Source organism: Tribolium madens, unplaced genomic scaffold (assembly GCF_015345945.1).
Source record: "Tribolium madens isolate multiple individuals breed KSU strain unplaced genomic scaffold, Tmad_KSU_1.1 Scaffold_7;HRSCAF=85;Tcas5.2_LG10, whole genome shotgun sequence".
Lineage (NCBI taxonomy): Eukaryota > Metazoa > Arthropoda > Insecta > Coleoptera > Tenebrionidae > Tribolium > Tribolium madens.
Genome location: NW_025401050.1, coordinates 3,664,678 through 3,687,404, shown reverse-complemented (window position 1 = coordinate 3,687,404; position 22,727 = coordinate 3,664,678). Strand labels below are relative to the sequence as shown.

Sequence of the window (22,727 nt, the reverse complement as noted above, 5' to 3'; positions counted from 1 at the left end):
AACTCTCACCTTCAAATGGATACAAAGCTTTACAAATACCCATAGGAGCTAGAAGATCGGCTTCGTAATATTCGCTTTCTGGGTCGACAGCGTGACCGTCGTACTGGTCGGGGTCTGAGTCCACCCCAGGGAGAGACGTGTGTGATGTACCCAATCCACTTTCGGGACTATTTGAACAACTATGTCAAAATGTAAAGTGACGATAAATAAAACAAACTAATGAAATCCAATTGAGAAAATAAAAATGATTTTTCATGAAAACAAGGAGTGCAATGGCCTGGACTATTTACATATTATACAGGTTTCCCCAATCCATAAAAGAATCAAAGCGAATCAACTAAATTAATGTTAATAAATATTTCATTACTCAATGTTTAAAATTAACAAAATAATTAAATAAATGCTAACAAATTGGTATAAAAATATCACGTACAACATATTATTTAGCATCAATTTTCATTAAAAAATTATTGTGAGCTGAAAATTAAATTGTCAGTAAATTAGTTAATTTATTTAAGGCATTAGTTAAATTTTAGTTAATAGTTTTCAAGGTATGTAAATCACTATCTAAAACAGTTATTATTTTATTATCATGTTAAAAACATTGTTTCAAATTGTTATGAACATGTAAAACCGTTATGTAGTTGAGATCAAGAATGACTGTTTCAAGTTGGCAGTCCTGAATTTTATTTTTAAATAGTAGAATTAGAGTGTATTCAAATCAAATAAAAACAATAACAATAATCTTGTTACGTGGAGCAAAATCATGACAGTGTTGCAAACAGCTGAGTAAGAAAATGCATTCAATTTATTACCTAAACGAAAATGTAATCTTAAGATTTCCTCGAAAATTTAATTTCCTTATACTTTGTCTATAGAAAGAAACGGAACAATTTTTCAAAAATTCAAATCAGGTGGTCCTAAAAATTTAAAACAACTAAACTGTTGATTTTTTAAACAAAAAAAAAACACAGAAAACAATAATTTTTTAACAGATTATTTTTCTATAGTATTTAGTATTTTAGAATTTATTTGAGCAGAACACATAGTTTATTATGTGTAGTAATAAAAAATATTTGAATTTTGTAACTTTAGTGACATTTTTAAAGCAATTGTTGTTTTATAAATTGCAAAACTTACTAACCATTTGGGAAAGTTACAATACATTGTTGAAATTGGTTTAATTTAATTAAAATGTTTAAATCACTTTTTATTTTGTAAAAGTGGATCATAATTTTTTTTAATGCAGTACACTGTGGTACAAAAAAAAATCATAATTTCAAATTATAACAAACTTATCAAAGCAGATATTCCTTTGGCACATTAGCTAGAAATAGTAAAAATATTTTATATTTTATTATTTTTATAGTAAGAAATCCATGACTACTTATCAAGTGACCTAATTTGAAATTACTAAGATCCCAGTTGATTAAAAAATTAATCCAGATTTAATCATAACAATAATTTTTGTAACATGCGTTGTTAGGGACTTAAATCAGGTTTAAAAGCGATTAATTTTTCATTCAGCTGAGCCCAACTAAAATACATAAATCTTCATCTTATATGCCATTTTTGCTTCCCATGATAATATTACTTTTCCCGGAACCAAGAAAACTTTGTAAATTAATATTACTTTCTAAAAACTAGTTGCATTAGGAGTCAATTTGTATTTTTTAACGAAGATCTATGACGAAGAACCAGTAAGGGAGACAAACTTTCATAGCTCAAACGCTTGTTTGTTTTCTGTTTATTTAAAAATGTGGAGTCTTGATGTCTTGATACATTTACTTTTCAGTAAATGTAGCTTTTCAAATTAGTGTCGAATCTTTCCAACATTTTTTAATTAAACTAGGAAAGTGTTTTGAGTTTATATTACGTCATGAGAACTTTTATTATGTTTTATCGCAATCAATGAATATACAGAAGAAAAATTATTAAAAAACTCTAGAATCCCCTTTAACGGCAGAATGGTTCTGTGTTACGCCACTGCTCAAGTTCAAGCAAAGAAGAAAAACTAATTAATGTTCTACGAGTAATCACTTCTAATTAATTATTATTAGCATTCTTGTACGACGGAAATATTAAGATAAAATTTTCTAAAAACAACTAAAAACATAACAAGCATGTGTGGGAAAATTTTCTGTAGCTTATTACTTGTTTGAGTTATTATTCATCAGAGCGAAGTTATTTCTACCAATAAAATCTCTACACTTCTGCTATAATAAAGAAAAAAAAAATTTTTAACCAATTACTTAAAATCCAGATTTCTATTTGCTGATAAACAAAGTATACCATACTTAACATGAGTTATTGAATTTTTAATAAATTTCTCTGTTAAACAAATTGTTAATAAAAGCCAAAGCTAAAACTGAACAAAATACTCGTAGACCGCAATAGTGTAGAAAAAAACTCATTTTGTAATTTCTTGATCAACTTGAAAATAGAAACAGTATTATAAACTGATTTGCAAATTTGTAATTAAATGAACTAAATTAATGAAACAATTCGAAGTATACATAACAGATTTAGAGCCTAATTTCTTCAGTTCAACGAAATCTCTTATTAATAAAAATTATTATTAATTAATTAATTATTAATTAATTATAATTAATTATTACAAGAACCCAGCCCAATCGCGCGTCTTTTACGATCTCATAAATAAATTCAACGGAGTTCTCGCTGAAAATTATGCGGATCATAAAAATGATAAAAATAACACACTTAGAACTTGGTTTTACATTTTTTCGTGTAAATTTTCTAAAAATAAGAAAAGCTGTCGTTAAATAAACACACCAAATCGAAGGATTTAATAAATGCAAGTATGTTACACGGTACAGGTGTGTGAAGTACCATACTTTCCGATCAAAGTATCCTATGACTTAGAAATTAAGTTGGTAAGATGAAGTTTTAAATTCCCAAATTTGTAGAGAATTGTCATTCATTTCGGAAAAGCGGCCGCTCATCACCTAAACACAATCAGATATCACTAATAATTCGGTGTTGCCAACTTAATTTCAAACTCACAGGTTCACTTTGGTCTTTACAGAAATTCTATCGAGCGATCAAGATAATTTGTAATCGAGTGATCTTTGGATCGGAAAACGTCTGTTTTGTCTGTTTTCTGAACTAACTGCTTGTAAAACGTTAAATAAAATGACAAGTCAAAATGAGTTGGATTTAGTTGCCAGCGCATAAAATGATAATAGAACCATTCTTTTTTGAAGGTAAATCATAAAAATCATCATCTTTTTGATCATGCCATTTTACCTTTCGACTTGTTATTTTATTTGACATTTCACAAACATACGTGCCCGGATAGAAGGATAACTCGATTATAAATTATTTTGATCTCTCGATCCACCAGCGAGTTGCCATTAAATGGTAAAATTATATATATATACAGGACATTGATAGATAGATACTAATTTAGTCCATCGCCTAAAATTATTTTCAACTATACAGAGTGTCTCAAAAATAAGTTACAATACAAACTTGTGTTTTTTTAGGTGAAACACCATATGTTTCTTATCGTTTTTGGATGTAGATTTTTATGACAATGTTTTTTATTGGTCGATTTTGCTCAGTTTTAAAAATAAGACGGTTTTTTTTGACGAAAACATGCACTTTATAAAAATTTATTATACAAAAACCAAGACATCTAGAAATATTTTTTTACTACCCCAAAGAAGAAGGTACAAGCTATAAAGTTGTAACATTTTTTTAGTGTGTTGCATTTGCAAAGATAAAAAAATGAAGGCGTTTGTTAAAAGTTCAATAACTTAAAAAAATTATATGGACCACCCTATTTATTGTTTTTGCATTTAACAGATTATTAAATTGTCTTTTTAAAATGATTTACATGTTTTTAATCAACAACTAAAAAAATATTTAACGTTAAACATTAAAAAAAAATAATTGCTATTGTTTCAGTAGCCAAAAAGTGGACAGTTGCACAAGAGATGGAAGAAATATCACTTTATAATCACATTTGTATTAAACTGAATCCATTATTCTTTATTTTTACAATAAAATAATTCGAATTTCAGTATTTATGACGACTTTTACAATATTTGGATAAATCAACGGATGGTGGAATTACTATGGTTGTCTTAATATCAACAATGCTCAGATATTAATAGGCATTGTTGATACAATTAATATTAAATGTTAAATATCTTTTCATTTATCAATTCTTGATATTAAAAGTTTATTTTTTTAGATAGACAATTTACCAATCTATTAGATGCAAAAATAAAAAATAGGGTGTTCCATTTAATTTTTTTAAGTTATTTAACTTTTAAAAAACTTCTTAATTTATTAATCTTTGCAAATGCAAAACACATTTTTTTTAAATTCTGTACTTTCTTTGCAGAAATAAGAAAAAATTTGTCGACTAATAAAAGTTTAGCATAAAAACATTGTTTTAAAAGGCTATATTCAAAAATGCCAAGAAACATACGATGTTTCATTAAAAAAAAAACATAAGTTTGTATCGTAACTTATTTTTGGGACATGCTGTATGGTTGAAACTAAATTTAGGTGATGCACTAGATTAGTATCTATCAATATAACAATTTTTTTTAATTTTACCATTTAAAGGTCACTAACGGACTTTTTCAACTCGCTGGGACCCTGTATTTTATAAAGTTATACAGGGTGATTTTGAGGTACGTGCATATATTTTAACAGGTGATAGTGGAGCTCAAAAGAAGTCAAAATAACTCAACTTGCCATATCCGAATGTTTATAGTTTCTGAGATATAGAGGGTGAAACCTCCACATTGGCGTCAAAAAATATATCAAAATAAAGCAATATAAACGAATTTTATATCTTTTGAGTACATTGCTAGTAATCAGTAATATTCAAGGTAATGAAATTGGTTAATATCTTCAACAAAAAAATTGATCCAAAATTATGATTTTTTTAGACGAGGACACTATCTTCTTTTGCCTGTTTGCTAATTTTGACTACTTTTTTTTAAAAGTAATGTAATATATTAAAAAAAAAATAAACCTCAGAGATCATATTTGTTTACAATTAGAGTTGGTGAAGTTCAAGACTGCATATATGTATCTCAAAAACTATAAACATTCGGATAGGATAAGTTGGGTTATTTTGACTCCTTTTGAGCTCTACTATCGTCTGGTAACATACCTCAAAATCACCCTGTATAATTTTCGGTGAGAAATAAATCGTGGATATTGTATTGCATTGTTTTGCAATGATTTTAAAACGAAATGTATGTAGAAGTAACACAACGCAAATTTGTCTACTTTTAAGGATTTTTGTGTCTAATTTTAAGTAAATAATGCAGCAAAGCTAAAGCAGGTCATATACACTATTATCCAACACCCACCCATGATTAAGCTGAGGCGTGCCCGGTGCAGACTGCTTATTATGATTGATAGTAGGGTTAGTGACGCTACTGTCACTTGCAGACCTGCTGAGTGATTCCTCTTCAGCAGCACTACCACCCGAATTCCGGTGATGTCTCGACCCATTAACCAATCTCGGTGAGTTCGTCAACGAGTTATTCTGTCCCGATTGGATACCCTTAATGGCGTCGTCTAGATAACTCTGATACCTCTTCAGTTCACCTTGAAGCTTATCTAGTCTATGACTGCATTCATTGAGTTGACCTGAACATTTTGGTTTAGATAAGTTTGCAATAAGGGTAAAACTAAGTACCTTCGATGGTCATCGGGTCGCCCAATGCGGGATTAGCTTCGTACACTCCTTTCATTTTCATGAGACCGTCTTTGGCCGCTGTCTCTTGACCAACTTTATTTTTGAGCTCTTCGACTTTTTGCATGAGTTTTTTCCGCCGCTGGTTAGGGGGCAAGTCACTTAGGTCCTCCTTTCCGTCCGAAATTGCAGCGTTCTGTTCAAAATTCGATTAAATAACACATTTTTTCACCAATAACTATGTATTCTGGTAGAAATGGAGCATTTATTCGCCGTTATGTAACAATAAAAATCTCAACTCTTCACTCCAATGATTAACTTTCCCTTCAAATAAGAAAAACAATACATTTCAAGTGAAATGAAATCATAAATGCCCCACTTTTCGCAACTGTACATCTAAAAACTACTCATCGCATTGGAAAACTAAATTTTAAGTGTGAAGTGTGTTAATGCAATGTATCTTAAAATTAGGTTAATGTAAGAATTAGGCAAAAGCACATACCTTGATGGCCATACAGACTTCTGTAAGCTTCTGTACGCATGAAAACATAAAAGCATTAGCACATGCCCTTTAAAATTAAAAATGTGTTGAACATAAGCCGGCAGTTAAAAAAAGCAAGGTTTTTCATAGTAATGACCGAAATTTTAGTGTGGTTTTGATATTTTTCGTGTCACTGATTTTAACATGCGACTGTGTAATATTTAACACCCATGCACGGTCGTAATAAAGAAAATTACTTACTATAACAATGTAATGGTAACAAATAGCCCACACATCGAGGTCACCATCACCAAATAGAAGGAAATAATAAAATAGTGTTACAAAATGCATTTTTTAAGTGGAAAAGAGATCTTGTACCTACTCAAATTTATCGAAAATCGAATAAAGCGCAAAGTTGGAAAATAAAAATGTGCTCATGGTGACAAAAATACGGAAAACAACGTAACGGTGGTAATTGGTAATTATATAAATTTTCCGGTAGTATTGTGGACATTAATACAAATCTATTTAGCAACGCTTTGGTTATTACGTTTTATTTTTCTCGTTTGTAACAATAAAATAACATTTACATGAAATGAGTCATTTACACAAACCGTTGATTTTATTTATTTACAACTAAATGTGTAATAAAGTGACTAATAAGTTGTATTTCTTGAAACGTTTCTTGTTAACGATGAATTAGAAAAATTCTTGAAACGAGAAACAATTTTTAATTTTTTTTTAGAAATACCTAGTCCATTTAAATTTGTGTGGCAAAATTCTCTAAAATCGATCCAACTCGGTCAATCTTGAGTTCGCAAACATAATTTTTGTCTGTCAAACCTTAAAAATCAATATGTGATGTTTATAGGAAACTTTTTTCGCTGTTTAAATTTGTGACAACAAATACAGAAAAAAATTTTGAAAGTGACAGTGAGCATATAGGTGTCTCATAACTCGCACCACAAAGAAAAACGCCAAGTAAAATATAGTGCCAGAAACGTAAAAAAATCTTTAAAAACGTATAAAAAAAATTAACATTGACTTTTTTATGTGTATTTATTGTTAGTGATGACCCTGTTTTTTCGTAATTATTCAGTAAAGGTACAAAAACTTTGTTAAAAAAGCCACAAATAACGTTAAACATTGTAACAATTCAGGATACAGCTTCCTAGTAATCTCTTCGAATAGCTTGCAGCAAAAAAAATGTAAAATTATTTTTCCAACAGAAATAAATAGGGTCATAGTACAAAATTTAAACTCCCACAACTTCGAAATTCTTAGAGATAGAATTTTTTAACATTTTTTCCATGTTCCTGGTATCTTACCTTACTCATACAAAAATACAAGTGGAAAAAAAAATTCAGTTCAAATTCAGTCCAATCAAGATTACCACATTTATACTAAATAAATCATTGGAAAATTTAGTGTAAAAAGTTTTAAATTGTTCTCCTCTTGTTTTTGCTATTAATACTCTTCATCTAAGCATGAAGACTGTTAATAAATAAATAAAATATTTTTAGTCCCAAAATCTCTCTACAATTGGAAGGAGTCAAAATTAATAACTTGTATGCGTAGAAACTGGATTTCTCCTTAAAAATATGTAATTTATGTGAAGTTAATTAATAAACACATATTATTATGTAACTATTATCATTTATCATCTTAAAATAATACCCAAAGTTGCAAATAGATTTGGTCACAAACCACACCAGCTGCTCAAAAAAATTATGTTAATTAAAAAGGCCTACAATTAAAGTTTAAAAAAATCTTTTCGAGTAAAAACCCACTTTAACATCGTATACTTTCCCACTGCACCACCAGTGACACAGCATCGGAGGAAAATAGAACACACACAAAACAATGGTCTTCACTCATTTCCATAAATTAAAATTCCACCGTGAATAAAAAACCGACATGTGGTTCGTTTAAAAACATGTTGAATCCACGATTGAATGTGCCACCGTGAAAAATGTATGACACGAAAACCCTTTTAAACAAGAATTAACAAAAACGCGTAATAAAAAATAACCTAATTTGAATTTCCATGAACACATTTTTTCACATGCATATATTGAATAGGCACTGCATTTGGGAAAGTTCCTAAATAACTTAGTAACGTACCCCTTTGCTTCCGAAAATGTGAAATATTCCCGCCCGTTTTTTCAACGCTTTTCCCGTTATTGTCCCTTTCACTGTATAACCACCATCTTTCAATTTGCCACTAATTTGTATATTGTTTATGTTATTAGCACTACCCGAATCACTACCACCTTTCGATAAATCTTCGAACGGAATATCATCCGGGGGTAGAAAGCCTGACTTGTATTTTTCTATTACAAGTATCGTGTCCTGAGAAAAAAAAAAGTCAAAGCAAAATTAAAAAACCAGAGAAAATTCACCTCTTTTTCATTAATAACGTCTGCAGCTTTCAGAATACCATCTAAACATTTATTAATAATAGGAAACACATTACGTTCGATATCTACAGAACTACGTATAAAATTTTTAATATTTTTGATCCGTTTTTCGTCTAGTTCTTGCAATTGCCGGAATACCTCCGGTAATCCAGATCTAAAGTGTTGTCGTTGTAATTCGTTTGTTCTTTGTAACTGCATCGCGTATTCATTTTTTGTCGTATCACAAACTTGAGTTTTGTAAGCTAAATTCGCACGTTGTTTTTCAACCTGAAATTATAAAACAATTAAATGTGAAAAAAATTGTGAGAATGAGACAAACCTCTGCTCGGGATAAATGCAAATCGGCGTCTGCTTTTTGGAAATTTTCTAACGCTTTTTCATTATCGCGAAATGCTTTGTCGTAGGCTTTTCTCGATCTTTGTAAGTTTTCTAATTGGGTCTGTAAGGCTTGAGTTAGTCGATTTCCCTCCTGAAGTTGTTTCTGAAATTAGACGAATTTCCACTTAAAATACACTAATCGACATTTAATTCCTCTATATCTTGTGTCTTATGTTTTAAAGACAATATTTACAATTGCCTGTTTTTTAACTTGATTTTACAAGTGCACTATTACCAAATTTTAACAAAATCTTGATTATTTTGTTCCCAATTATAGTATTCGTCTGCATCATATAAAAAATTAAAAAGCGAATCAAAACAGCAATTTTTAGCTTCCATAGACTCAAATTGTTTTTTAACAACTCATATTTTTTTGAACACATACAATACAATTTACAATTATCACCTGAATAATTCAGATTTTCTGATATTAGAAGTACATAAATTTATTCTCCTTAAAAGTTTTCAAATACGTAGTTTGAAAATTTATCTTCTATTATTAGGTAATTTATGTAATATGTAGGTATTTTTCTTTTTATTTCAACGTTTTGGCTGACATAATTTTTCAAAAAAAATAAAAATTAAGCATAATAAGCATACAGTAATCATGGAAATAAAAACAAACATTTTCATAATCAACTACAAAAAAAAAAAAAAACAAAAATCATCAAACTAAATCTAACCAAATTTTGGTGTTTTTTCTTTTAATTTATAAGAAAAACTAAAAATCTGTGAATTTTTAACACTGACATAATTTTTCAAAAAAATGAAAATCAAGCAAAATTATAGTAAACGTGGAAATAAAACAAAAATTTTCATAATCAACTACAAAAAATTAAATAAAAATGAAACTAAATCTCACCAAATTTTGGGGTTTTTTACTTTTTTATTTATAAGAAAAACTAAAAATCTGTGATTTTTAACACTAATAATATGAGAAACAATTGGTGAAAAAAGAGTTTTGTTTTAGTTAGTTTTATTTTTTATCACAAAATAACAAAAATGTTACTGTAAAAAAATTAAAAACCTAAATATAAATTAATAAAAAAAAACATTTTTTTAATACGTATAACTTTTTTTTTTTATAAAAGTGAGTTTCAAGAATATTAAATGCAATTTTTTCATCATTGTAACACTATTTTTTTTCTCCCACTTGTTTATCTATTTACACAACAATTACATTCTATCAGTTACGTTGGCGTATTTCCTTCGACAATTTCGGTTGTTATAAAAGGTTTTTGCACTCGTCTGAACATTATTTAATTAAAACCATTCACTTTGATCAACTGACATCCTCATTTAATTTTTCTCATTTATTTTAAAATACCATTAATTTCTCCCACATATTTTTCAATTTAACTAACAATCTCGAAATTTTCACAATCAATTAGTTACTACAAAAAGAAATTTGCGTAATAGCACACTCTTCTTTCTCTACTAGTTCCAGCAATTCATTGCGTGTTTTCTAAAGTTCATTCATTTCTAATTCAATTCAGTAATTAATGAATTTAAAAATAATTCATTAATTTATCCAACCTGTAAAAAATTTACTTACTTTTCGTTCTTCCCTAATATCTTTAACTAATGCATTCAATTCCTTGATAACATTAGCTTGAAGATTTTCGGCCACAACCTCGTGTTGCCCAGCGAGGTCATTGATTTCGTTCATTAACATCTTAAAGGCTTTACACGACGTAAACCTGAAAATGAAACCACATTGCATCAAATAATCTTTTTTCTCAAATAAATCACCGACTTTCTCTCTGATTGAACAATTCAAATGAAATAATCTGTTACCGTTAAAAAGCGAAAGGAAAATTACGTATGCAACCATATGAAAAATTTTATTATGCTGCTTTGTAGGGTCGTAAATGTTGACCTTAGCTGTTGGAATTTCTCGTGAACAAACAAGAGCTCTGTTAAAAAATACTCATGCGGGCTTTTGAAAGTTTTAAAGGTTGAAAAATCATCTGTACTACATATTTACACATCCTGTTGTCAATCGATCCAAGATTTAATTGGATTTCAAATCAAATTACTTACTGGTAGTCGTCTTCATCTTTTTTCTTGGGTTGGTACGTCTTTACTAATCTCCTGTAACAAAAAAAAATTCTAATTAGTAAATGAGTAGAGAAACTTTCGACTATTGAAGAGCTTGGTTGAAATGGAAAGCAATTGTTCTCTTTATCACAACCAGACTCTATTGTGTAGGAGATGCACAATGCTGTGAATCAAACAATATTCATATAAATTATTTTCATTGGACTAAATTCGACGACTCGCTGAACAGTCATTGTTTATTGTGAAAATTCGTAAATGATACCAGATTTGAACTTATTTTGGAAATGTATCAAGAGTTGAAGAGTTTTAGATCACAAACAGGAAAAACGACTACATGTCAAGGAAATAATTATATACAGGAGCTACATGATGCGTGTTCGGGACTCTTTTAATCATTAATTTGTAATAAATTATAATATATTAGAGATTAACGACTATCATTTTCTTAATAAAACGACAAAATGCTACAAGTTGCTCGTTTAATCAACTGAACCAAGCGGAGATAAATCCTCATTTCTGTTTTCAAATTAAAAAAAAGACATTCATTTTCTAGACATTTCAATCATGAGTATGATGAGTGTTTTTCAGATAATGCAAGGTTGAAATTATAAAGTGTACGACTGCACGAAACTGCAATTCTTTTGTTTCTATCAACTGTGTGTATTGTATTTCTCTTTATTAAATTTCTACTATCAACTAAGTAGATTTCAAGATAAAATTAAAAGATAACAAGATAATAACGTTTAATTTAATTATTTGTTAAAAACACGTACAATTGTCAAACATTTCAAAATATTGGGTTCAACTTTTTCTGATAAAATCAAAAACTAATTAATAAAAATTGTCTTTGTTACATTATGTGTTATAGTTCAATTTTGTGTATACATGTCAAAAAATGTTAAAAAATAACCTATACTTATCTAATCACAATTCATGTTACAAATTGCATTTTCTAATAAAAAGACATTATTTCTTTCAAATAAAAAATTGTACAATATCTGTTTCACAAACTACCTACTAATTAGTCTGAGGAACCAAATAGTAATTTCCTTATCGAAAGAAATGATTCTTTCATACGAAAAATCTAAGATGATGAGTTGGATTTGATTGGTCTTCAAAAATAATTAAGCAAAAATATAGAAGTTTCCAAATAAAGTTGTTTCATCTCCAAAGAGTCGAAAATCGAATTTAATTTGACCAACTTTTTATATTTTTCCAAAAAAAATCTTTAAATCTTACGAGTTTTTCTTGCATAAATACAATAACTTTGTTAGAATTTTCGATGATGTATTAAACATTTACAATTTAGTCAATGTTAAAGATTATCTGAACTGTATTTTCATATAAATATCACTTTTTAATCAAATTTATTTCATCGTAACTGAAAACAGCCAAAATTGACAAAAACTACCTTCAATTGTAATCACTTGACGTCTCAATTTAGTACTTTCTAGTAATTTTCCTTTCTTGACTTTACTTAGTGCTGAAAAAAAATAATCTATCCCCAACAATTTGAATCTAATATTAGAGTATTTTAAATGTAGGCAAATGTTTGAGAGTCTTTTTTTCTATAATTTACATATAAAAAATATCTATTTACCAAAAATTTCAAGTGAAGGGACAAAACAAACCACTATTCACTCGATAAACACTTTATCAAAAAGCTATAAAACGTTCTCTCCCTCGATAATTTTCTATTCTGATGCATAAATGTCAATGTAATTGTAGATAATCTCCCCTATCTTATGGTAGGATAATCTCCCCTAACTTATGGTAGGAAGTGCTCAACTATCACCAGTTGGCATTTTTCCCTCAATTATGTATATTTGAATACACAGACAGTTCCAAAACTCGATCCAGTCAACAAAAACTCTCAAACACGTGTCTTTGCATAATTATGCAAAATTTTTCAAAATTAAAACAATAATTAAGGAACAGTGAAAAGATAAAACCACAATGTAGGCCATCTTATCATTTTTTAGTTTAATCAACATTGTCATTAGTTTGTTTTTTTGTATTACTCAATTTCGAACAAATTATTAAAACCAGCAGTATTTCTCCACGTATGGCAGTGCTATTAGGTAATAGTGTATCTGAATTCCTTTGCCATTTTAAGATTCCTAATTTCATCCTACCATCAACCAAAAATTGTTCTACCTTTATCTAATTTCAAAATTTTCAATTAAGAAAACGTTAACTCTAAACCCACACTGTTTTGTGCAAACTATAGTCAAATTTTCAGTAAAGGTGACCAAAAAACCGTTTTAATTTCACATCTGTGTAGGTGGTTCAATTTCCACCAACCTGTGGGACGTTAATAAACATCCAACCAAAGAGACGACAAAACTATTTATTTAACGTCTTCATATGATGATGAATCATTAAAATATTCAAACAATTAATTCATTCCGAGTAAATAATTAGGCGTAGGTATTAGTCTGCTGCAATTAAAATGTTGTTTGTTTAAATATTTCCTGAATCCTGAATAACTTGCGTCTAATGAATAGTTGTAGGATGTCTGGTTTCAATATCGAAAAGACCATTTCCTCAATGCAATCTTTACTGAAATTTCCGGCATTTCATTCACCAGCTGGTCACTAATTTCCTCCCGTCTCACAACAATACCACCAACATTGAAAAATAAGAAAAAACTGCCATTGTTCATGCACTGTACATTGTTTTCTGCGTCTTTGCTGTTTATAAAAACCACAATTTCAGTATTATTACAAACAACCTTGAAAAATGTTATTCTCATGCTTGACATTTCCATGGAACAAAAGTGAAGTTTTGGGTCGACAATACGTTGGTGACTTAGTCGTTGGGTTGGTGTTTGGTATGTTATGCAGAAACACGTAGGCGCTAAACGGTCGCTGCTCTTTTAAAATCCGGCGGAGCAACTTTTGCGAAATGTTTCAACTTTTTTCAAACATTAATCGAAGAAACAATGTGGTGTCGTAACAAGAAAGAAGGTTTATTATAAATTCGTGATTTATAAGACGACTAACAAGAGATGAGATAAAAACTTTCGAAATTGTTACTTATGACAAATGTTAAATTTATCCAAAAAATAAATAAAAAGTTGCATGCTTGGTATTAAGGAATCTACAAACGGTAAGGATATCAAGAGAAAAAAGTGTATCGAAGGGTGTAACCCTCGATATCACAGCCACCCCAACCCTAATAAAATCTCAAATGGCTCCATTGCCCTCTAACACCAACAAAAAATGTGGTTTTCACCTGTGCTATTTCTGTAGCAAAATACAGTAGATTTATTTTAAAAATAAAAAAAAATCTACCTCTCATTACAATATCAAGAAAGCATACTTTGAAAAAATATAACAAAACAATCATATAAAGTTAAATATTTGTGTTTTTTTTTAATAAACCCTTCAAGGGTAAATTCGCAAAAAGTAATAAATGAAAAAGGCGTCTTCCTCATTTCTTCTAAAAATATGTATCTTAAAATCAAGTTAAAATAACCAAAATAAAAAATGTTTTCTTAATCAAATTTCTGGTATTTCGATCTAAAGTTACATGTTGCTTTTTTAATTCATTCTACATCAGAAAAAAAAAACAAATAATAAGTATTAATACTTTTCTAAAACTCAGCAAAAAAAATATGTGAATTAAGCTAGATATCTATATATAATAACAGTTTTAATTAAATAATTAAGATAAAATAGTGGCATAACTAACTTGACTCTAAACTGGAAAAATGTACTCACAACCTGTGATATAATTTTTCTAGCAACAGAGTAGACTTTTATAAAGAATTAAAGTTTAAAAATTTAGGAACTTTTGCCCTAATAAGGAGGTGGTTGGTAATAAATGTCACAAAGGTTGAGAAATTCGATTATCGAAGTGTCAAGTCTCGAATATTTTTTTGTCGATTGACAATGCATACTACCTGAAATAAGAGATAGGTATCGCTAAAAACGCCGCTGAAAATCACCATAACTAACCTCTAGAAAATACACCCAAATTGGTGTTGAAATGGCTCATTAAAGCATCGGTTTTGGTATCAAAATAAGCTAAATTTCAATCGCAAAATAGAAAAATACATTTTTAAATGTTTAACTTTAAATAAGTTGGATATTCAAAAAGTTTATTTTTTCCAAAGCATATCAATTCAAAAAACCTGTTTGATGACAAACTTTTATTTTCATTAAAATTTTTTATATACACAAAATGTTTTCTTTTACTTGTTTTCTTCCAAGATTTGTGTCAATTCTTATCTAAAATATTTACTTTTTAAACTTGTCACAAAAAAGGATTTAGGTTATAAAACATATTTTATTTATTTATAACTAGTTAAATATAAATATTGTCCAAACTTTAAGTGTTTACTTTTTCAAGTGTTTAAGAAAACAACGTATACAGGATGCGCCAGAACTCGCGCCCCAGAGAAAAATTTCAAGTAAGATAAGATACCAGGAACATGAAAAAAATGTTTAAAAAATTCTCTGTCAAAAATTTTGACATTTATTTTTTGACATTTGTCATTTTTTATGTCTATTTAATGATACTGATGATCTTGTATATGTTTTTTTACAGTTATTTAGTAAAGGTACAAAAATTTTGCCAATAAAAGCCACAAATAACATTGAACAGAGTTACAATTTAGGCTACAGCTTCCTTGTTTCCTCTTTTAATAGCCTATAGAAAAAAAAACTTGGAAAATTATTTTTCCAACAGAAATAAAAAGAGTCAAAGTGCAAACTTTAAACCCTCATAACTTCGAAATTTTTTAGATAAATTTTTTTTAACATTTTTTCCATGTTCCTGGTATCTTACCTTATATGGCATTTTTCTCTGGGGCGCGAGTTCTGGCGCACCCTGTATTATTTGTGTAGCGACATCAGAATTTCATAAAACTTACCATGTTAAAGCATTGTTTTTAATAAATTTTTCATTAATTATAATTTCCTGACAAAATATTTAAATTTTTATTTTTTACCTACAGGATGTTCGTTTTTCGAGCTCCACCATGGGAATCTCAGTTATTATAAGAGATACGAGATCGGTTAAATTAGGGCAAAGTTGCGCACTTTTATGCTGAACAATAATCTGAAAATAAATTGTGTCATTTTTAGTTTTTGAATTATTGGAAAAAAACGGAAATTTGTCATTTTCGTTTTTATTTTTTCAAGTAAAAACTAAAAGACCTAGACGTTTTTAACTACAACGTTATTAAGGCACTTTTTTAAAAGAAATCTAAATTTGTCATCGTATTTTCCAAGACGCTCTTGATATCACTCAACTTTCTTCAAATTTTTTTTTTTTTTAAAAGAAATCTAAATTTGTCATCGTATTTTCCAAGGCGCTCTTGATATCACTCAACTTTGGATTTTCTTATGGACTACATATTTGATTTATGTATTTTTGAAAAGTCTTTTTGCTCCTGATTACAACGATCACACGATATGATCAAATTTTACATGCTACCAATTTTAATTAACAAACTAAATTTTGGCAGTTCAATTGAATTTGGATCTGAAATTCACATTCACATCCTGTATACGCAACACTTCTTTAACATTTCAGGTTTGTATTGTCAACATTAAAATAAAGATTTTTCCTTTAAATTATTTCTGGAACACTCGTATACAGGATGCGCCAAAACTCACACCCCATAGAAAAATTCCATGTAAAATAGATACCAGGAAAATGGAAACAATGTTAAAAAAATTCTATCTATAAAGATTTTACAGATATGAAAGTGTAAATTTTGCACTTTGATTCTATTTATTTCTGTTGGAAAAATACTTTTCCAAGTTTTTTTTTGCTACAGACTATTAGAAGAGCAAACAAGGAAGCTGTTTCCCAAATTGTAACTCTGTTTAATGTTATTTGTGGTTTATTGGCAAAATTGTTGTATCTTTACTAAATAATTATAAAAAAGCATATATCTACAAGATCATCAGTATCATTAAATAGATATAAAAAAATAAAAAAAAATAAATGTCAAAATTTTATGACAGAATTTTTAAAATATTTTTTCCATGTTCCCGAAATCTTATCTTACTTGAAATGTTTCTCTAGGGCGCGACTCTGACACCTGTATACATAAGCCAGTACCGGTTTCTCGACAAAATACGACATTTTTTATTATTATACAAAAATTGTAACCCCGCCGAGTAATATGTATATTCGAGAACCATGTACGTTATTTTTACACCGTTCCTGCACGGCACCAGCGCGAAATTTCCCTCGGGTGCCCCATGAACGGCTTTCCACTACCGGTCTTTTCCAAAAATAGCCCGTTCGATATAAATATTTCAAAGTAGCACAAAATTAAGTGTTGAAACGCAAACACAGCGTGCACCACCCAAAAAACGATTTTTCTCTTCGTTCCGGAACTATCTCACCCTGACCTACCGATCCGGAATTTAAGAGGTCAATGCTAAATTCTTACCTCAATTTCGCCGCATATTCATACTCTATGGTCGCCCTGTCTTTAACAAAATGACCGTACTTTTCCAAAAAATCGATCCCTTTCAGTGTATGAATCGACAAATTGTCATACTGGTCCTGAAACAAAATGAAAAATTAGAATTCAAGCATCACATAAATTGTTGCAAAATGTTTATTATTTTTTTACAAGAGGTTACTGTGTCGTTTTCATGCGATTGGCCGGAAATTGAGGAAAATTGCGTACGTAATCACTGGCTGGTTCAGTAAGATGAAGGTTAAATTCTGCCGTTGGCAATAAACAAACTAGTTGCAGCACACCCAATATTAAATGGTTGTTCGATTGGATTATTTATGCTTCACGAATTGCGTTTAAAACTGAGGTCAAGATTGCACCTTTTTTAATAAGAAAAGACGCAACAGTTTTGAATTTGCCTTGAAATGAATAAAAATTGTATTTCTGTGCTCCACTTTTTTACCATCAATCAAACTGCATTATAATTTTAAAACTATTTTAATTGTTTTTATTGCTCATAACGACGTTTTAATGACGAATTCGAAGGTAATTTGTACAAAAAATTTAATCCCCCGTGTCCAACCATAAAAAACTACATAGGTACCTTTTTGAAAAGTATACAAAAATCTGAATGTTTGATTTAGTATGAATAAAAGTGTAAAAACCAAAGTTTAAGTAAAAAAATTTATTACTCCTTTGAAGACTATAAAGATAACAAAACGCTTTTTAGTGCTAGAAAATAATTTACGATAAGCACTGTGTGTGGTAGATCCTCATAAAAGACCCATTTATCTTCTACTCTCCTAAAAAAAATGACTGCTTTCCATTCAAAAATCCAGCTAAAAAACTTAATCTACTCGCTGTCAATCAGTGAGTTCTCGGACACCTGTATACCTTTGTATACTTAATTTAAGGAATCTAATCTTTTAACAAAATAACCAAAACTGTTTAAAAAATGGTGAACAAAAAAAAATTGTTTCCGTCATGTCCATCTATTTAATCCTTTTTACAATAATAATTGTCATAAATAAAAATATAAGTGTTCCACTTAATAACTACATCCTTGACAGAAACCGTTACAAGCAACACACTACAAAAACTGAGAAAAATATTACCGATATCATTTAAAAACTAGGTTGATTGGACCATCATACATAAAACATTTCCCAATTATTACTATGATTAGATGAAAAACATTTAAAAAATGATTCTAAAAATATTTATTACTTGGTTCATACATAAACTTGTTTATCTAGTAAATGCTTTAAAAACGGAAATCTGGCATTTCTCGAAAGTGAAATCGCACATCCTGTGCTAATATTAAATTGTTATGATTAAGTAATTAAATCAAGACTTAAAAATATGAGACAATTACGGTTAAATACACCCAAATTGCATGAAAATTATGAGAAAATTTCAACGAAATTGGTTCAATATATTTAATTATAATTGGCAAGCTTAGAGAAAGTTCCAAAAAATTCAACTTTAATTCTCATTTCAATTTTCATTCTAAAACACGCAATTTTCGTAGCTCATCAATCGTTTTCCCTCATTTATTCGAGCGATGACGAATAAATTACACATTATTCCGTGTAAGTGGTCATAAATTTAAAAGAGTTCCCATGTACTTTAAAACTCCCCGACCTTCAGGTTTTGCATGGGAAACGTTAGAGTCTGGGTTCTGGTTCATGCATCGGCCATGAACCAGAAAATCTGCAAAAATTGCACTAAAGACATTAATTAGCAAAAATTGCACTAAAGACATTAATTATCTCAACAGCTAAGCTACAAATATTTCGAAAATGTAGTAATTTAGCGACAAATAGAGCGTGTTTTACGGTGATTAAAACTGATTATATTTTTTTAAATAGCAGAATATTGACCAAACGGAAATTGTTGGAGCATGATGTGCAATACTGTAAAGTCATCATTTTTAAAAAAGAGATAAACAGTAATTAAAATACTCCAAAGCTGTTTTAGACCGGCTGTAATAGCACAATTTTCCGGATAATTTAATCCGCTACAAACTTAAATATTGACATTATCGACAGGAAAATAAAAAAGACGTCTTTGTAATTAGATTCGTTGCAAACTTTATCGAAAACCAATAATTTATGATCGGAAAATATGCCTAGTAAAAGAATTAGATTACGCCAAAGTGGCGTCGCTAATGGAAAATTAAAAATAATTTTCATGTCAACTCAAATAGACGCAATTAATCAAATTATTTAAGTAAATTTACTGTTATACACTAAAAGTCTATGCATATTTCTTTTGTTCCAGAATCCTAGTACATATTTAATTCGCTCGTAATAACTGCAAATTTTATTTTTACGCTTCCGCAACCATCATTTAAAAATCTGAAAGTACTGTAAAAAGTAATTACAATTCCTCGAAAATTTATATCTTGAGCAAACTGTGTAACTGTTCTACATTTTCAAGAAAATAATTCGATTTAGTGTAACTCAAAATTTTAAATTGTTAAAATACATTGTAAAAATTGTAAGTAGGTTTCAATAAATACGAAAACGATTAAAAACTTGACCACTTTGATGTAATAAGAAACTAAAAATATATTTTTAAACCAAAAATCACCACTGTTATCGTTACTTTGCTTTTGTATTACTTCAAACTCGTTCATTTTACAGACGATTTTAAAAAATATATACGGAGTGAATTTAAAGCATATGCAAATATTTTAACAGGTGATAGTAGATTTCAAAAGTAGCCAAAATAAGTAAACATGCCTTATCCGAATAGATAGTTTCTGAGATATAAAAGGGTGCAACCAACCTCTTATTGGACGTTGAATAAATTGTAAAAAACATTTTTGCTCTTTTTAACTCATTTTGTTAAAACAATTTAATGGATTTTGAAAAGCTAACATCAGAGATAATATTTGTTTACAATTTGAGTCGGTGGGCCCCACATTTCAATATTTTCGACACTACTACATTCGGATAAGGCAAGTTGTGTTATTTTGACTTCCTTTGAGCTCTACTATTACCTGTTAAAATATTTGTCCATACTTACACATCCTGTATACATACTTAAAGGCTTCCAAGATCTTATCCCAATGAAAATTGTTAAACAATCTGTTTATTGTGATTGTCAGATAAAATAAGTGTTTGTCCCATTTACAACAAATATTAGCATAAAAAAAGCGATAAAACTTGTACCACAGACAAGATCAATGTGAACAAATAAAGTTTGTCGTTTGAGAATGTTGATAACCAAAAAAGGAATGTGTCTCGTGTAACATCACATTTCGATAAAAAAAAATCCAAACCCCAAGTAAAAGTCCAACTTTCTTCGAAATAATTCAATTGCAGAATCGAAAATTTCTGTCGGAAACAAAATCGTTGTGCAAACCGCTTTATTATGCAAATCCACCACAAACACAGTAGCAACAATTCGCTTTTAAAACCTCCAACTATCACCAATAATGACGTGTTTTGTGTTGAAACACTTTTCCAATTTCAATTTCACTATCTTTTGTTTACTAGTCGAGCAATGACTCTTTGATCTCACAAAAAGTTGTTAAAACCAATAGAATAGAAAGTAAATAAAAATTAACAGTTTTTGAACAAATCCCATTTTGGACCTTCCCCAAGACGCTAAAACGGCGGTTACGAGCGAATTGTTGAGAATTTCAATACTCGAAAGAATGTGTTTTATGGAAATTTGCTTTTTAAAATGGCGGTCACGTAAGAAGAATTGATTGGCCGCATGCAAGAACGTCTATTGTTATAAACAGACATTAACTATTGTTACTGGGTTAATAGGCAAACCTAATATTTACCCGATAAACAGCAATCATTTGAAATACCTTTAAGGTTTTTTTTATTGGGTGCTCTAGTTCTAGTTACTTCAATTAATAAAGCAATGAAAAACTTGAAGAATTTTAATATTAATTGAACTAATTAAAGTATAATTATTCGATTTTATCAACACTATTAGTGTCTCTTAATTTATTATTTCACAACTGTAAGTATTTCAAAAAAGATAAAAACCAAACTTGTTTAAAGTAAATTTGTCCAAGCTTTGTGATGAAGTAGACAGGTCGGGTGTTTGGGGGCACTACAACAGGTTATAAGATAACCAGGAAATTCCTATAATATTCAAAACAAACATGTAAATAGAAAAAAGTCAACAATCTTGACATCTCGTTATTACTAGCTATTTTATATTTTTTATAATATTTTTTCTCAATTAGATTAACATCATTTAGCAATACTGACTCGAGTTTTCAATTTTACATTTCGAACATTGATTGTGCTAACCCAGAAACCATATTTTAACAACTTAATAAATCGTAAAGTACAAAGCAATAAATTATTTATTTTTATAAACTGTGAAATTTGTAATTCTACTCATTAATTATTGTCACATAGGTATTACTAGACATATTATTTTACATGTTAATTATAAATGGCTTTCAAGGTCTTTCTAATGTTGTTTAAACAAATAACTGATGTTACATTTCTCGCAATCAAACCAGTTTATTTTCAAAATTAAAAATGCAACACCCCCAAAGACCAAATAATTTTAATTAACAAAATACGTTATTTGATACTTTTTAATTACCTATCGGTGTTTTAAAATGAGAGAGAATACAATAAATCTCCCAGATTAATGATTATGAGAAAAAATCTATTGAACACGACAATTACGTAACCCAACAAAAAATGCATTATGTAAATATTCTGTTTTCACTTTTCTGCAAATTTCAACACACTTCTGCATCTTCCTTCGTTTATAATTAAAAAAAAATTATTCAACTTTTGACTTGGTTTTAGTTAGATAGTCAAGATTTATTTGATAGTGCAACGAGTTAATTAGAATGAATCCATAATTGTGATGCAACAGAAAAAAACTTTAAATGGAAAATAACACTTCAACTCTCAAGGTGAGTAAATAATTTCTGTTTATTATTTAGAATGAGGTTTTAGACCAATTTCCATTTTTTCTCAATAAAAACTTGATAATTATATACAGACAACGCCGTAAAATTGAAATAAAAGGCGCCACGTTTGTAATATTCTTGAAAACATCTGGAAACTCTATGAATTACCCAAAACATCATCACTATTGCATTCCTAACTCGTTTGTAAACCACTAGTTGTTGCACATTTTTAAAAGTGACTTTCAATTCTTCAATCATCTCTATGTAAATCCAGACATGTTCTAAGAAAAACTTTCAATAAATACCATAACGTACTCAATGAAAATTGTGTATCAACCTTGAAGGCATTAAAAAATTACAAACAGCTT

At 29.1% G+C, this 22,727-nt stretch overlaps 1 protein-coding gene across 7 annotated transcripts in view; it reads right to left on the bottom strand.

The window, feature by feature from the left end:
* Positions 1–22,727, bottom strand: part of LOC123010100 (formin-binding protein 1 homolog) — a 35,752-nt gene that overhangs the window by 955 nt on the left and 12,070 nt on the right. The window contains exons 2-11 of one of the 7 annotated variants that reach the window (XM_044406784.1): positions 17,442–17,557; positions 11,009–11,059; positions 10,521–10,665; positions 8,907–9,068; positions 8,570–8,854; positions 8,292–8,519; positions 6,189–6,218; positions 5,690–5,882; positions 5,358–5,640; positions 10–179 (exon numbers count right to left, since the gene is read on the bottom strand). In XM_044406784.1, the coding sequence (XP_044262719.1) occupies positions 10–179; positions 5,358–5,640; positions 5,690–5,882; positions 6,189–6,218; positions 8,292–8,519; positions 8,570–8,854; positions 8,907–9,068; positions 10,521–10,665; positions 11,009–11,059; positions 17,442–17,557 (1,663 nt within the window). The remainder of the gene's footprint in view (positions 1–9; positions 180–5,357; positions 5,641–5,689; positions 5,883–6,188; positions 6,219–8,291; positions 8,520–8,569; positions 8,855–8,906; positions 9,069–10,520; positions 10,666–11,008; positions 11,060–17,441; positions 17,558–22,727) is intronic. The other 6 variants (XM_044406786.1, XM_044406789.1, XM_044406791.1 and 3 more) reach the window with 6 other exon arrangements.